The sequence below is a fragment of the Synchytrium microbalum genome (genome assembly GCF_006535985.1).
Source record: "Synchytrium microbalum strain JEL517 chromosome Unknown SmJEL517_scf0077, whole genome shotgun sequence".
Lineage (NCBI taxonomy): Eukaryota > Fungi > Chytridiomycota > Chytridiomycetes > Synchytriales > Synchytriaceae > Synchytrium > Synchytrium microbalum.
In genome coordinates, this window is record NW_022158426.1 from 3,592 (window position 1) to 20,577 (window position 16,986).

The window sequence follows — 16,986 nt, forward strand, 5'->3', positions numbered from 1 at the left end:
TTCGCAGCAGGCATACTTCCCGAGATTGAAACAACGTCTGGATCACCATTGGACCGATTCTCTAACTGGCCAGCTGCTGGAACTAACGAATCAATCTATGTGCCAACTATGAAGGCCACAGCTCATTTACATGTCGTTGGAGTGACGTTGCAAGTAGCAAAGGACGAGGAGCCTGTTGATGTTGCCAGACGATGGGCAGAGTTGTTGGAGTTGCCGTTGACGCTGGACAAGTACCGTAACCCAGCTGTGCAATATATTAACGGCACTGTCGCCTTTGTGAAAGAGGTCGACTCGCGAGGGCCCGGAATGTTGTACATTGATATTGCTTGCCCTGATCCAGTGGTATGTACAACATCTTGTTGGCAGTCTTTCCAGCTGTTTGGATTGTGATCCAATCAACGTATTTTAATCACAGGGTCAGAGACAACGTGCTGTTGATGCTGGTGCCGTTCGAGGCCCAGACGGATCAGTGTTGATGGTGGGAGTTTGGTTTAGGTTTGAAAAATACGTTGAGCCCGTCACTGCTCGAGCTACTCTTTAGTCCGAATGATCTAATTGACAAAACCCCAATTTGAAATAAAAGAAACATTCTAGTTTGATAGTAGTTCTATGAATTCTGTTGTTGGCATGCAAACTATGTACAAACTACTATGCTATTTATGCTATGAGCGTCTATAAATCACTTTATAGCAAATCGAAATCATCCAGTTTATCATTATACTTCAGGATATTTCTCTTTATCTTGCTAGTATCGACCCAAGTGACAAAGTCTTCCATATTCCTGGTGACCAAGAAGGCCGGATCTGTAACAGTTTCAGGACCTACACGGATGTGGCCTTGTTCGATAAACTGTACAGCTTCTTTGGCAGTTTCAGACAATTTGAGTTTGAGCATGACGATGGGTAGTCGTCGTCGACAGAATGAAGATACGGTGAGCTTTTCACATTGTGATAGGTTTTCTTTGCTGGTTACGAGTCCCATCTGGTAGAGTTTCTGCATGAGGGCTTCTGAAGTCTGAAAAAAGAGCAGCAGGAGAAAGTTAGAGGTGCAGTCGAAGACGTAAAACTTCAAAATGGAAGCTGGCGAGTGGAAGACTTCACGTAGCCACAGATGCATACCTTTGTTCTGAACGGATCTCTTGGATCTAGTAGCGACAAGAGATTGGCCGTGCGCTTTATCCTTCCACATAACTTGTTGTATCTGTAAAATTGGGTTGATCAGTTAGAAAAAAAAATCCAGATGTGGATAGACAAGTTCCAACAAACAACCATAGAAGAGGAATGCGACGCGGTAAAGTGATTCAACATGACGTACTTGATGTAATGTTCTCTGTCCTGAACATGATACTTTCTCATGACTGCATTTTCTCTGAGCGATTGGTCTGACTTCCATTCGAGAAAATCCACCTTCTTGAGCAGCTTTTGTTCATGAAACTTGAGCTTTCTCATGACGACAGTGTCTTGTATATAGGATCACAAGCCTTGCTTTGTTCTTTATATGTGAGAAGGATCGTTCTGCTCCAATTGGCGATTTTCTTGTAAGCTCAAAGTTGGAGCGGTGACAGGATGACCTTGAAAAGCAAATTGATTTAGATTTAAGGCATCTCTTGACGCGTATTTAGATTCAGGATTTACGAAAGTCTTGGGTTTGAAGCTAGCCTTTGCTCACTTTGCTAACTTTGATTCCAGATACGTAGTCTAAGAAGTCACGTCGAATACTGGCCGGTTTACGTCTGGATCGCGTAAACTGAGCTTTTTAAGCCATTCTTCACTGAATTGTGAGCTCCGCGTATTACTCTGTGGGTGGTTTTCGTCCAGGTGGTTCCGTTTGAAATTCAAGAACTCGTCATCTCGAGCAGACAGCATTCATTGAATTTTACTAGAAAAGGAGCTCCAAAGAGGCTCGAACTTTCGAATATGTCACTTCTAGACTCCAATTTTTGTGCTCCGCCGTATCTAGATGGAAATGTGCTCTCAGTATGTTTGGTCAATGTCGTCGAAACGTCAACACTGCTAATTGTGTCGTTGGTGGTCACGCTTGTATGGTATTATTCCTTCCGAAAATCTCAGAATGCATTGTCTGCTGAACGGCAGCCTCTTCTAAATGGGGACGACGCACATATCGTGAGTACATCTGCACCCATCATCACCTTCTTGTTGTTGTGGAGGTAGATCTGTCAGTTGAATGCAAGTTTCTCAATCTGCTCTCGCAATTGAGAGATCTCTCGTCTGGCTTGAAGTCTCGTAAAACGTTCCGCGAGTTGCGCTTGTAGCTAACCCTGTTGTTTCACTCCTAGTCACTGCCAGCTCAACAGAGTCATACAAGCTTCTTCTTGTTGCTCGCTACAAAAATATTCTCGTCGCTGATACTAGTTACATGTCTGATCGACTTGGGCATCGACTTGTATCATGCGACTCATCCAGATCTACCTGCCAATGTAGTGCAACAGCCTTCTGAAGCTGCTGCTGATCTACTAATGAGTTTCGCGTGGTTGATCTCAACCACTCTTCTCTTCTTCTTATCGGCATTGGTCACGGACGGCGTGCCATCAGCACGCGATCTACGGCCACTACCATCTGGGCTCATCGTGTATTACGTGATAGCACTATTAGCAGAAACTCTTCCCCTGTATAATTGGATTATCTTGTGGCTTCAGCGTAATTCCTTAGTAGGACTTGATTATGTTTTCATGGGCGTGTTTGCCGCTAGATACGTCTTCATTGTGGGGATCTTGCTTGCCAGTGTATCACACTCTGTGTCAGAAGCAAGGACTAGAAGGAGGCAACGTGATGCTGAAGCTAATGCCCAAGGCAATAGCACTACACCAAAAACAGGATGGGCTGACGTACTGAAAAAGATTCAGAAACTGTTTCCGTTCTTGTGGCCGGGTGAGAAATATCTTTCAACTCTATCATTAAAATGACTAACTCGAATCGAATTGTAGACTCGCTCTATCTGCAACTGATGGTTCTGTCGTGCTTCCTCCTTCTTGGTCTTGGTCGAGTCGTGAATGTGCTTGTTCCTTTCGTAAGAACGTTTGAACTTTCCAAACCTCGAGAATTTGAATCACATTTATAATCTTCGATTTCTTTAGAATTACAAGGCCGTTGTCGATGCGTTAACCCCAGGTGGTAGTGACGAAGCCGGCGACAAGACGCCGTATTTTGCATGGGGTATAGCTTGTTGTTGTTTTTGAAGTATGCGAAACACTCACAATTATCCCCTCATCTCTAGGTTTGATTCTTGTCTTTGTTGGCCTGAGATTCCTCCAAGGAGGCGTGGGAGTTCTGAGCAGTTTGCAATCATATCTGTGGATTCCCGTCGCCCAATACACAACTCGAAAGATTTCAGTCAAGATGCTAGATCATCTACACTCATTATCGTTACAGTACCATCTGAACCGAAAGACTGGTGAACTACTTCGTATCATGGATCGCGGTGTGAACAGTATAGGGAGCTTGTTGTCATACCTACTTTTCAAGTAAGGCAGGAAGTAATAGCCGCTAATGCAGGTGAAAGTGAGTTACTAATCATTTCAATCCCATTAGTATTGTGCCTGTTTTCGTAGACATCCTTGTAGCTGTAATTTTCTTCATTTGGCAGTTTGGATTTTGGTTTGGTGCCATTGTCTTTGTTACAATGACGTTATGTAAGACAGTTTTCAGACAACTCACCATTACTGTAATGATCTAACTCGCTCTCTATCTCGCCAGACATCGTATTTACCATCGCCATAACTGAATGGAGAGCAAAATTCAGGCGAGAAATGATTGAGCTTGATAATGCCTCACGTACCAGAGCCGTAGATTCGCTCCTCAATTACGAGACTGTCAAATACTACGGTGCAGAGAAAAGGGAAGTGGCTCTCTTTGACGAAGCCATGATCAAGTTCATGAAGGCTGATTTTGTGTCGAGTGCATCACTAAACATTTTGAATACGGCTCAAAATCTCATAATTACGTTGGGGTTGCTGGTGGGATGTTTGTTGTGTGCAAAAGAGGTTGCTGATGGACTGTTGAGTACTGGAGACTTTGTGATGTTTTTGACATATATTACTCAGCTATATGGTGAGTTTTACATTGCAAAATGAGTAGCCAAGATATGCAGGAATGAGTAGCCAAGATATGCAGCTTGACATTTTCAGAATAATTTTCTGGCAAATTGCATTTTTTTGCATCTACCCAAGTTTTGATCCGATACTTACCAATCTTCGTTCTAGTACCACTCAACTGGTTTGGAACATACTATCGGTATGCGTCTTAGTTCTTTATTGGAATGGTCTCTATATGCTTCAATTAATGTTTGGTTTACTCATAGGGTTATCCAACAAAACTTCATCGACATGGAAAAGATGCTGGAGCTTTTTGAAGAGAATGCTTCTGTGCAAGACACACTTGGCGCTACCCCTCTTCAAATACGAGGAGGAGCCAAAGTCGTCTTTGAAAATGTCTCGTTTAGTTATGATCCTCGTCAACCTGTTATTCGAGGGTACGTGAACGTCTTGCGTCCTGTAGATATATGATATAGTTATGTCCTCGTTTTTTAGCATCTCATTCGAGGTCCCATCTGGCAAAACCGTTGCCATAGTTGGTCCAACAGGCGCTGGAAAGAGCTCTCTGCTTAGACTTCTTTTCCGCTTTTATGACACAACTGAGGGCCGCATCACTATTGATGGACAAGACATACGAAATGTTACTCAGGTACCTCATTCGCATTGCTATGAAGCATAAGTATCCTGTCACAAAATTGACTTGCATTGATCCATTAGACAAGTTTGAGACAAGCTATAGGAGTTGTGCCTCAAGGTTCGTCTTTGCTGTGTTTCAGTGTGTGTTTTGGGAATTCTGATCTTGTTTTTTGACCAGACTCGGTACTCTTCAACAATACGATAAAGTATAATATCGAATATGGACGTCCCACAGCTTCCGAAGCTGAAGTGGAGCAGGCTGCTCAAGCTGCTCAGATACATGAAAAGATTCAAGGGTTTGTGGATGGTTATAATACCAAAGTTGGAGAAAGAGGGTGAGCAATGACAAAAAAATATATGCAAATCCCAGATATTCGATGACTCTAATATTCTTATCAAATAGGCTGCGTCTAAGTGGAGGCGAGAAGCAGGTAACGTTGTCGGAAGTCAACGATGATACATTTGAAACTCATTCAACCTTGAAATTAGAGGGTGGCTATAGCTAGGACCATTCTGAAGAATCCTGCAATTGTATGTCTCCGTCCTTTTGCCTTCTTTGCACAAATTTCATCTTACAAAGCTTTCGTTCTTTAGATTTTGCTTGATGAGGTAGAGAATGAGTTTTTCTCTCATGCTCCTTCACGTTTTTGCTAACGCAACTTGACGACAACAGGCAACGAGTGCACTCGATAGTACAACAGAGCGACTTGTTCAATCAGCTCTGCGAAATCTGTGTTCAAATCGAACGGCAAGCAATTCAACCTCTGCAGTTATGATTTTTTCCTCTCGCTAATGCCACATTGTGTTTCTCTTGTAGACTTTGGTGATTGCTCATAGACTCTCAACAATTGTCGACGCAGACGAAATCCTCGTCCTCAAAGAAGGAAGGATTGTTGAACGCGGTACGCATCAGCAACTACTCGCTCGTGGTGAAGCTAGATTAGCTCGTCTCGCATCATCAAAAGCAGCTGCCGATAAAGTACCAGCTTCTGAATATGAAGGAGAGGGTACATACTTTGAGATGTGGACTAAACAACTGGAATCTGAAAGGGCTATCAATGACAGTACTGGTGCTGAAGGGTTGGTGCATCGACCTGTTGCAACATTCAATTCGGGTGGTAAACCACCCGCGAAGCCTGCAGCGGGACGTGGTAATGGGTCTGATGCCAACTATCATTCTACTGGTGGAAGTGGTGGTGGTGCCTTCCATTAAAAAAATATGTTATTTGTGTATCATTCTGTAAACCTTCAACCCTCTAAGAGAAACATTTTCAAATATTGATTATCAATTAAGTTACAAAGTATACAGGTCAGTTTGAAGCATTTTACACTTGACCATGGAGGAAAGGTTCTTCCTCATCGCAAACGTGCAAACACTCGTCTAGAGTAATGATCTTCCGTCCCTGCGGATTGATATATCTAGTCGTATTTGTCCCCGTAAAGGCCTCCACTAGATCAGGCATACCGTCCACAGTAGATTGTTGATCGTGCAGGCATATTATAGCGCCCGAATCAGCCATTCCATTCACGAGAAATGGCAGCTCTATAGTCATATTATGGTTGTACCAATCGATACAGCCGCTGTTCCACTGTATGGGAACGATGTCACGTTCGCGAAGGTATCTATTCACGCCAACGGAGCTGAGGGGTTGAGGGTTAAAAGACCTTATGGATTGATATTCGTTCTAGTTTTTTTTTGGCTCTTACCAAGTTCCATAAGGCGGCCTCAAATATCGTATCGGTTTTCCGGTAAGCCGGTGTAAATACTCATGATATTCATCAACTTGAGTTCGAAGAGCTTCAAAATCCTTGTTTTCGACGAGCCTTGTGAGGTTTTGATGCGACCACCTTTGTAGACGAGGAAATGTCATGATGACAACTCAATGCACAGCATCAACCAATGTTTGGACGCTTACGTGTGTGATCCAACCTCGTGTCCCTCGGCAACCATTCTCTTCACTTCGGCTTCATGGTTGACCACATTGACTCCCACCACAAAGAAGGTGGCCTTCACTTTTAATGCTTTCAACGTGTCCAACATTGCGTTTGTAGTATTAGATGGTCCATCATCAATAGTCAAGACAATGCCTATTAATAGGTGAATCAGTGGGTTAGTATACGAAATGTTAGCTGTCATATTGTCATAGGTGTAATATGTTTGACAGTTAACCTTCCGATGTGTTTGGAGCGGCTGTCAATGGTAAATTGCGACGACGAAAATACGAATTTTGCTCAACAATTACGAAAACGACCACAGAGATCGTGCACAATTGTCGTGTTTTACCTCGGTTTGCGTTTGGACAACCATAGACAGCACTGTTGGGAAGAGCTTCCGAGTATGGTAGATTCCATATGTATAGATCTAGCGCCAATAATACCCAGATTAGTGATAGTGGCATGATCTACCGTTGAAAGCTTGAAAAGTTAGAAAAGTCTACAGTTCGAAATTTCATAAGCTCGGCACCAACTAGCGTAGAGACGACAAGATTTGCGTGATTTACGCGTTTCCGTAGATCATCAAGAATAAGACGTACTCGAATACTCGAACTAGAGCAACTTGTCTTGAGAACGGTCTCAAGCATTCCTCACTCGCCAAATTCAAAACATCATCGCAATGGATGCTCCTGGCAGTAGCAAAGCTGCAATTGGGCCCTCTGGCATGCTTCCTAGGATCCAGATCCCACCAAAGCCCATTCCAGATCCCTTCCTATTACGCATCCTACCTGGAATAGTCCTGTTTTCAATTATCGTGTTTGGCATTGCAGTCAATTCACATTTACGGCATGGCCAGGACAAGAACATATGTAAAATGACTTATATGTATCCAAACTATGTCAAACTCGATGGCCCGTCACTCTCCGCTACACGGACATCTGCCAAGTATTCGCTGTGGTTGTATAAGGAAGGCCAGCAGGTTGATGAGCACGTCAAGGTACAAATTGTTATTGATGATCATGTCTGTTTGATTCGATTGCTTACATGTTTTGGGGTTAGCTTGATGGATATCCAGTCATCTTTATCCCTGGGAATGCTGGATCAAGTCGACAAGTTCGATCTATTGCTTCTGTAGCTCATAATCAGCATAGGGATAGCTCGAATAGGACGAGGAAGCTGGATTTCTTCGCTGGTAAAACACGTGCAAACTGTTACGTAATATTTTGCGTTCGATCCAAACGCTCACCGTCCTCTAACATAGTGGAAACGAATGAAGAAATGTCGGCCTTTTCTGGACGACTGATATTAGAGCAGGCCGAATATGTGAATGCTGCAATACCGTACGTCTTGTCTCTATATCCGCGCAATTCACGGTTGCAGGTCTCCGTGCTGGCTCATTCTATGGGAGGTGTCGTAGCTAGGACTGTATTTACACTTCCGGCCTACCGTCGCGGCACCATAGATGTGATATACACACTCGCAGCACCGCATCAGAATCCTCCCGTAGCTCTAGACTGGAAGCTGACGCAAGTATACGACCACGTCAACGAGTATTGGCGGAATGGAACACGGATGGAACGATACGGTAATCATACTATTGCCAATGTAGCTGTAATATCTATAGCTGGTGGTAATCATGACGAAATGGTGTCGTCCGGACTGACGGAATTGGATGCACTCGTTCCTCCTTCGAGAGGATTGACTGTGTATTCTACGGGCATACCAAACGTATGGACACCTTGCGATCATCGTCAGATACTATGGTGTAACCAGCTCGTCAAGGCAATAGCAACGTCATTGGCCATGATTTGTGGACGGAAAGAATGGACTGCAAATCAAAAAGTAGATCAATTGCGCCCACATTTGACTAGTGGGTTTATGTGGACGCCTGGAGAATACCCGTTAGAGAAACCACCATATGTCGAGTTTCCTAGCAATCTCATTGAAGAACTGGTGTCTGTAGAATCCGCATTCCGTAAACCAGCACCAAGTACCACTCGAACGATAAAGTTCTTTCCTATACCGCAGCATTTTAGAGTAGAATTAGAAATCATCGCTGTTAAAAAGACCGCAGATGGGAAACCACCATTCATGAATATCTATTCGTGTTCACATCCCGTAAAGGGCAATTCGACTAAGGCTGAATGTCTGGGTGTCAATCACATTCATTGGGTGCCTCTTCCGTTGGCGTCCAGTAGCAAAGGTGCTGATTATGATCTTAGAGTGTGGCATGCTACTGTACTCAACCCTCTGTTTGGGTTTAACAATTACCTTGCATTGGATGTGCTGGGTGGCGGCGAGATATTTAGTGCTGAGTACAGTAGTGGTAAACTGGGAGAGCCTTTCGATGCATCTTTGCTTGGTAAGCACGTGTAAATCAAGATGCTTTCATGTTGCTGGAACTCTTTTTTGTCCGGTAGATCTCGTCAAAGGTGTATCCAAAACCTTTGCATCTTATCGCATTATAAATGCAATCCATGTGTCTGCTATAACAAGTGATTTGCTCAAGTACAAAGTCAGCTACAACTCATCATGCGGTACGTGATGACCGCGGGTCTCAGCTTTATTTGAGTTTTTTTGTCGGTCCTCAAACAAACAAATCTTCTTCACCCAACAGAGCGAACTCCATCATTCTGGCCCATTCTACATGGATCAAGCCCCCCTTCATCGGATGAAAAATTCCTAAGCTCAAAGACACCTTCCAGCTTCTCGTTCTATGCATCACCAAACAATCCAGGCCCACATGTCCTGTTCAAAATCATTACCGACAAGGCATGTGAGTATGGAAACACTACTATTCATCTCAAACTTGATCTCTATGCAAGCGCTGGTCGTTTGGTAGAACGAGTTGGAATAGCTTGGATTGTGTTTCCTGTTGGAATGGGGATTGCGTGTTTGGGGTACTTTGGATGGCAAAAGCAAGGTAAAAACCTTTCCTCTGTACTTTCTCCTTGCAAGTCTTCCTTTTTTGGTTCGTCATTGTGCCAAGAGCAAAAAACGGAACGCAACTTTTTGTGCATGAAGTTGACAATCATTACACTTAGACCCGTCCTTCCCTCGAGCATTCGTAGACCATATGCTATCAATGCCATCTCCCGTAGTAACACTATTTGGCACAGCAGTCTTCCAATCCCGCTTTGATTCATTCGCACTAGCAGTAATACCCCAACGACACTTTTACACAGCAACAGGCCATGCCCTGAAAACTGCCACAAAGAATCTCATGCTAGGCATATCTGATATATACCTCCCGCCAATCATACCCGCTCTATACATCTTTTCAGGTTGTTTAGCCCTCGTCGTATGGTGGTTGTTGGGATGCCTCGTAAGGCTGTTTGCAACGTTGGGATTCTTTGCGAAATGGAATCCTCGACCGCCAGCTCCCATGTCTGGAATTGTGAGAAAGACGGCTGTTATATCTAGTGTCTTGTTTGTGTCTGTGGTACCATCTATTGTCTTGCCGCATCATGTATTGGTTGCTGCTGCTCTGCTTGTGCAGTTTTGGAAGTGTGTCACTTCGAGGTTGATGTTGTGGGGGCATCCAGTAAGTTTGAGAGTGCATTTCCTTTCCGTAGCGTCCGGTTTTTGTACCATTGTTCACCATTGAGTTTGTCGTCCTTCTATAGAAAAGCTTCCATGCAAAACGAGTAAACGCATACCGGGAAATGAATCTGGCACTCATCAGCTACTCTATGCTTCTCTCTGGACCTGGTCTCTTAGCATGGTTGAAGGATGTCACGTCTGGGTATATACCAGCACAAGGATGGACTTCAAACTTGATTGACTCTTCGTCTGCTGTTATATTGCTGTGCTTTGTAATGCTGGGACAAGATCAGGTTCCTCGTCTTGGGGAATGGTAAGGCCCGCCACGTCTTGGTTGTTTGAGCTTGCTGTCGCCAAAAGAAAGCCGCTGATCATTTATTTCTCAAATGTTAGGACATTTCGTTTAATCCTAACAATTGCTGTATTAATCATCTTGTTTGGTGTACAGATGCCTTACGCTGTACTAAATCTAGAAAGTGGAGCTCGTCTCCTCTTGCTCTTTTCGTCTCTCATGTCATGAAGGTAGAACGACGCAAAGCAACACGTGCACAATCATTTAATTTACTTTCTTGAGGTGTAATTTATATTGCAGTTGGCATACTTTATATATACAGATATAATTTTGCATGTTTGGAAAATAGTATTGTTCTTTTCAGAGTCCCAGACTTTTTCGGAGGCTTGAGGTTACCCATTGTTGTTTGATGGTGATGGTTTGTTGTTACTTTTGATGCTGCTACTGTTGGTGGTTTTGCTACTGCTGCTTTTGATGGTTTTCCTGCTACTGACGTTGATGCGTTTTGGTTGCTGACATTAATGGTTTCGATGGTTTTGCTGCTGATGTTGGTGCTTTTGCTACTGCTGATATTGTTGATGATTTGGTAGTTTTAGCTGGTTTGTTTGATGTATTTGTTTTACCTTGCTAGTCTTATCGTTTCGGATTAGACTTTGCTTCTTCACCAGCGCTGGTTTTGGCTGAGCGACTGGTGCTAGTGGTGGTGGTGGTTCATCATCATCACTAATTACAATTATTTCATCAGTCTTAGAACCTTTCACAGGAAGTTCTAGTTTAGGTTTCTTGTTATTGCTGTTGTTACCAGCATTCGACGTAGACGGTTTACCATTTCTACCAGATTGTTCTGTTTTACTTGGAGATGGACGTTTACGTGGTATTGCTGATATTGGCTCATCGTGTATGAGAAGAACTTCCATTGGAATGGGATTGGAAGCATCATTAGGTCCAATGGGTGTGGGGATCTTTGATCTTTTCACATGTTGTGGTTCTATATCTATTGTTGCAAGTTTTCGTTTCGAGTTTGTTGCTTTCAGTTCACTACGATGACGTTCTTCTTGAGGTACCGACGTGATTGCTAGACCACCTTTGGCATCATCAGGATGCCGAGACAGTATTCGATGGCCCACATCTATGTGCTTGTCGGAGTTCAGAGTATGAGAGTCTAAAACCTTCTCAGTCTTGACATCAGAACCAACGTGGCTCCTAGGAGTACCATCCTTTTTAGCAGCTTTAGGTTTCATCTCCGTCTCATCTCCCTTCTTCTTGCCCTTCTGCTTCTCCCTCTGCTTTCTCTCCTCGTGCTCTATCAGAAAGCGCGTCTTTGTGGATTCTGCGACCTTTCCCTCGAACACAATCTTTCTGGGTTCAGCAGGTCTTATATCCTCGTTTACACCATCATCCGCTTTTACTCGTTCTTCTATATCTTGGTCTGCATTTACTCGTTTACCCAGATCCCAACCATTTCCAACTTCACCACTCATTATAAACGACTCAAACCAATCATAAAAGGCAGGATCTCGTAATATGGTAGGAATGGCTGCATCGGGCTTGCCCTTCCTATTCGGCAGCGTACATTTTATGGCTGCTTTATCACCAATTCTAGTAGCGACGTACCCGGTAACGGCAGCATTGATACGCCATCGATTCTCGCTCGTGACTTTAGCAGGATCCTTTCGATTCGGATACTCCTTATACATGACATTGGTCCATGACATCAGATTTACAGCTGCAATCTGTTCGTCCGTAATACTTTTAAAGGTTGATTCGGGCTTTACAATGGGCAATTCTGGCTTAATGGGCAATTGCGGCTTATTCAAGGCTGTCTTTATGGGTGATGATTGAGGCTGCTGTTGAAATTGGGTTGGTGGAAACAGTTCTGGTGAGATGGCATCTTCTGGTAGTTTATTCTCATTTGATTGTTGCGTAGTTGGGTCTTCAATCTCAGCTATGGTTACACTTATGGTTGCAGCTCCCTTATCAGCGACAGTCTGAGATGCAGCGACTTTACCATCCATTTTCATGTGGGAGTCACTCGTAACATCTCTGAAGCTTTCGAGAATAAAAACCCCATGCTGAAAATAAGGCACATTAGTTTGCATGCAGGGTGAGTATTCAAAAAAAGAAAATGCAAAAAAAGGAATAGTCTGATGCTAACCTGAGCATTTTCAATGTCTTGATTCTCACTGCCTACATTCTCAGCACCATCTCCAGCTGTCCTTGAAGAGACATCACTGGCTACTGACACTTGACTGTGCTCTTTACCAGCCATTGTCGGAGTAGCATCAACCTTTTCGCAATCATCCTCGACGGATACAGTATTTGATCCAATAAGACCTTGCTCGTCGACTGTAACGGTAGTGGAGTCATCTGAAGGACTTACCAATGTCGTTGGCGATTTTCCTATTCGTATTACATTATGATAATCTGTCAAAGAGCCAGATGCTTCTGTAACACGTGAAATATTGATTGGAAGGAAGGTCGGAGATAGGAATTCACTTGGTGAGAGTACGGGGCGTTGTACTAGACTTGAGGCGAGTGTACAGCTGACGGTTCTGGATGAAATGTAAGTTTGGTTCAGACCATGAATAAAGATTGACCAGCATTGTTTTTTTTACCTTTCAGACTGAGACAAAACAGGTCGTAGTTCTCTCGCACCATTTATGAGGACCATAGCATCCACGTCTTCGTCATCCGCATCATCCTGAGACACTAGCTCTGTTTTAGTAGTGCTTTGTTCGAATTCATTGCAATCTTGCTCAGTCTCAAGACCATCTTCCTGTACGATATCATCTTCCTGCGCTATATCATCTTCCCGTATTATAATATCACCTTCCCTGTGTTCTAAATCATCATCTTGACGCTCAGAGCTATCATTGGCTGCCTTTTGTGATGGTGACATATGAGAATCATCACCGTGTTGATTCTCACCACTCTGTTGATTCTCATGACTGCCCTGGACGTATTTATAGGGTGCCTCTTGTTGATCGAGATTACCGTCCTCAGCACTACTGCTCAGATTCTCTTGGGATACGTCTCTTGTGCCAGAGCCATCAAACAGTTCTGGAGATGGGCTTTGTGGATAATCGCTCTGATGATTCTCAGTGCTGAATACTTTATCAGCTACATTCTGTTGAGGTGCATCCGTTCTGGCATCATCTTCATGCAACCCATTAGCAGTTGGGTCTACTGGAGATAAATTCATATCTTCTGTATCCGTTTCGGCACGGGTATTAGATGTCACATCTGGCGATGTCGGTACTTGTTGATCGACATCTTCACGATCTGACGCTATGGGTGTATCTGTCCCTTGACCAACGTGACTGGCCACTTGTTGATCGACATTTGGTGTATCTGCCCCTAGACCAACGTGACTGACCACTTGTTGATCGACATTTTCAGGACGTGATGCTACTACAGAGGCTGATACTGTTGCCGCTGAGTTCCGAAGAATGGTGAGATCTGGTACTGGCTGCTCTGCTTGAGCAGCAACGTTGAGTGTCTGTCGTTGCATAAATGTAGGGCCACGTAGACTTCCAGGAATGAGTTGTGGGATTATGCTACGATATGCTTGAGTTGGCGTCGTTTTGGCAACGCCTTGTCGAGAGGTGACATCGACATTGGCAACGTCATCATCCTTTTCCGTTGTATCATCTTGTAGATCTTCATCATCTTCCAAAGTTTCAAAGTCATCTGTTATGGCGCCTAAATATCCATGTTCTTCTACACTGACAGGCTTAACTGGAGACCGTGGTGGACTTTGCGGCTGTTGACTTGCTTGTGGACTTTGTTGTGGCTGATTGAGTTGTTGTGGGGTTATTTGCAGTTGACTTTGCGATTGTGTTCTTCTGCAATGGTCAGGCGACACGGGCAAGCCAACTAGAAATAAATCAAAAAGTTTCAAATCTGCTTCAAGGGAAACGAGGGTTGCCACTTACAACGTGGTTCATGCGTTCCCCACTTTGCTTGATTTGGATGGGCATAATCACAGTCTTCACCAGTGAAATCCTGTAATTAGAAGTTGTAAGGCTCCAAATGACAATTCAGCAACCAAAAGAAGTGTTGTCATACACCCCACATGCGGTGCCTTCCGTTTTCCAGTAAGTCGTTACAAGAAACGAGTCCAGCCTAGCGGTCCCAGTATTAGAAGACAACGTAAAGTTGAAAGAATTGTTCTCAATTCCCCTACAGCGTAAGATCCTTCTCCAAGTGTGGGAGCTGCCCATGAAGGTCTGTTCGATGCCACGTCCTAATACACGAAATCGTAAGGACCCATCGTTGTTGAAAATACGCAGCTACAAAGGCACAAACTTGATGAGATATATGCTGCTGAGCAGGTCTTGGTGGCACTTCTTTCGTGCTGGCCGTATCATCCACAGGTAGTGGAGCGACAGATTCTCTCCTGATCAACTCTGCGTGCTCTGGCACATTTTTATCAAGGAGAGGAGCTCTAGCGTTCAAATCAGGGAAAATTGGTCTTTGGGAATGTGGTCAGCTATCAAAACTGGGGTCATTGAAAATGTTGCTGAGAACTTACCTGCCCAAAAACTCTCGAAGTTTGTCAATAAGAGTGGTGATAGCTACGTCGTTGTATAGATCTCTGAGAGCTCCGAAATTTTCGAAAATTGGGTCACCTGTCCCTCCGCTCTTATTTTGCCACTCATCAATGTGAAGGTAGAAAGTAGGAAATCGTGATCTTTGTGGCCAGGAAAAGATCAGCTTGTATTTCATTGCATACATGAGTGCATGACTCATAGATCCTATTCCCTGCTCTTGTGTGTCATTCCTAAGTATAGAGCCATATAAGATCCATGTCAAGCCTGCTTTTCGATAAACAATAGATTTGGCGATAAGGCGTACGTACTCTTGAAAACTTTCAATACACTCCTTTGTTAACTGAGCTCTCATTGTGTATTGGCCATCAGAAATCTCGATTGGAATGACTCCATCCTTACGTGGTTCCAACATCTAGATTCAAATAGCAGTGAGCATGAATTTGCTACAGCCTGACCAAACAGGGACACACATCCGTGACTTGAAAGCGAATATTTCCTTTGGGCAAGAGGTCCTTTGAGGTCGGAAACAAAAAACATCCTTCATCGTTGACCACATTTGCAATTTGGGCCTTTGTAAGTGGGACCTTGCCCAAGCGGTCTAGAGCATTTTTCAGGTGATTATGGGCCATGTCATATATGAATTTTCTCAAAAAAGTGTTCTTTTGATTCTATGTTTGCAGATGGTCAGTATTCACATATATCAAGACAGCTGAAATGTATGTTATTGCCACGTACTTCCATGGCTGAATGTGATCTGTAGATAAAGCGATGCTCATCAGCAGTTCTGATGTGTGCTTGATATGTTCTCTCTATATCGGCCCTATTCAAAGATACAATAGAGTGTGATTTTGTGGTTCGGGATGCTGCAGCAACTGCTCTGAATGCTGTGCGTCCCTTTGGAGCGATTAAGCGGCTATTTGAGTGTAATTTCCGCGTCCTTTGATCATTTTACACGTACTGAAATTATTGACCCTCAAGAATACCTCCTTCTTCTGATGGTATCCAACATCATCAATGTCCAAACATTTGGTTTGTATCATCATCCACAGAAATGATCTACCGGAGGCTCGCTACATCGTGTGTTCATCGCGGATACAGTTCTAAAGCTGGGAAAATTGTATTTGATCCTGAAACTTTGGCAACGTTTGCCGCCAGACTGAGTATGAATCTCTTTGAAATTTTGTCATCTACACAGACAATTCCTGACTAAATCCTTACGTTGATCGTAGAATCTCTACCGCCGACTCCAAGATGGCATTTGAAGACTGACACGCCACGAGAAGCTGCCATCTTGATGCCTCTTTGCACCGTGAAAGACATCCCATCTGTACTTTTCCAAGTTAGGCAACGCAAGATGAGAAAACACGGCGGTGAAGTAGCGTAAGTCGCTCGAAATACCGCCAGATTGCACATGTATTCTGAATCTCTGTATCGGTCGTTAGATTTCCAGGAGGAAGTAAAGACGCAACTGACGTATCGTTAGAGGACACAGCATTAAGAGAAACAATGGAAGAGATCAGTCTGCCCTCGTCTAGCATTCAAGTGCTTGGAACATTTCAAACGGTGCCTGATAGGACACAAACGATAATGGTGACGCCATTTCTAGGATACTGTGGAGAGTTGGATCCACAGACAATGACTTTCAACTCTGATGAAGTATCAGAAGTCTTTGCTGTACGTGTTGCATCTGATGTAGTAACACAATTCTTGTGCAGACCCCGCTCTGTTTCAACCTTCTAGAGAAACCTACTCATCAGCGTTTCGGTCTCTAGGTACCACTAGATTTCTTCTTGGATTCCAATAATCGTGGCATACAGCAGTTTCGAGGAATGGGGCCTGCTGCCCGTTGGATGTACCAAGAAAAGTATGACATATGGGGACTTACGTCCTATGTGCTGCACAACATGCTTAGACTCGTTATTGCGCCTGACACATACCCAACACTGTAAACCTCTTCAATATTTAAATAGAACTCT

The 16,986-nt window shown here is 43.7% G+C and overlaps 5 protein-coding genes across 5 annotated transcripts; 3 read left to right on the forward strand and 2 right to left on the reverse strand.

The window, feature by feature from the left end:
- Window positions 1-684: 684 nt before the first annotated feature.
- Window positions 685-1,448, reverse strand: SmJEL517_g06108 (uncharacterized protein; the record flags this gene model as incomplete). The annotated part of the gene is made up of 3 exons (XM_031172034.1): window positions 685-1,014; window positions 1,119-1,200; window positions 1,315-1,448. The coding sequence occupies 3 exons, from the start codon at window positions 1,446-1,448 to the stop codon at window positions 685-687; spliced, it is 546 nt and encodes a 181-aa protein (XP_031021978.1).
- A 468-nt stretch (window positions 1,449-1,916) lies between these two features.
- On the forward strand, window positions 1,917-5,900 carry SmJEL517_g06109 (uncharacterized protein; the record flags this gene model as incomplete). The annotated part of the gene is made up of 15 exons (XM_031172035.1): window positions 1,917-2,123; window positions 2,297-2,888; window positions 2,945-3,027; window positions 3,095-3,173; window positions 3,235-3,481; window positions 3,549-3,649; window positions 3,714-4,067; window positions 4,220-4,250; window positions 4,318-4,488; window positions 4,547-4,700; window positions 4,769-4,805; window positions 4,866-5,022; window positions 5,091-5,118; window positions 5,177-5,218; window positions 5,505-5,900. 15 exons carry the CDS (start codon window positions 1,917-1,919, stop codon window positions 5,898-5,900), a joined length of 2,679 nt encoding a protein of 892 aa, XP_031021979.1.
- Window positions 5,901-6,012: 112 nt separating this feature from the next.
- Window positions 6,013-7,086, reverse strand: SmJEL517_g06110 (uncharacterized protein; the record flags this gene model as incomplete). The annotated part of the gene is made up of 4 exons (XM_031172036.1): window positions 6,013-6,328; window positions 6,395-6,535; window positions 6,604-6,775; window positions 6,972-7,086. 4 exons carry the CDS (start codon window positions 7,084-7,086, stop codon window positions 6,013-6,015), a joined length of 744 nt encoding a protein of 247 aa, XP_031021991.1.
- Window positions 7,087-7,301: 215 nt separating this feature from the next.
- On the forward strand, window positions 7,302-10,685 carry SmJEL517_g06111 (uncharacterized protein; the record flags this gene model as incomplete). Its single annotated transcript, XM_031172037.1, has 8 exons — window positions 7,302-7,619; window positions 7,682-7,814; window positions 7,884-8,984; window positions 9,043-9,159; window positions 9,240-9,545; window positions 9,667-10,166; window positions 10,249-10,478; window positions 10,559-10,685. The coding sequence occupies 8 exons, from the start codon at window positions 7,302-7,304 to the stop codon at window positions 10,683-10,685; spliced, it is 2,832 nt and encodes a 943-aa protein (XP_031021990.1).
- A 5,376-nt stretch (window positions 10,686-16,061) lies between these two features.
- Window positions 16,062-16,959, forward strand: SmJEL517_g06112 (uncharacterized protein; the record flags this gene model as incomplete). The annotated part of the gene is made up of 4 exons (XM_031172038.1): window positions 16,062-16,170; window positions 16,240-16,390; window positions 16,453-16,684; window positions 16,783-16,959. 4 exons carry the CDS (start codon window positions 16,062-16,064, stop codon window positions 16,957-16,959), a joined length of 669 nt encoding a protein of 222 aa, XP_031021989.1.
- Window positions 16,960-16,986: the final 27 nt, after the last annotated feature.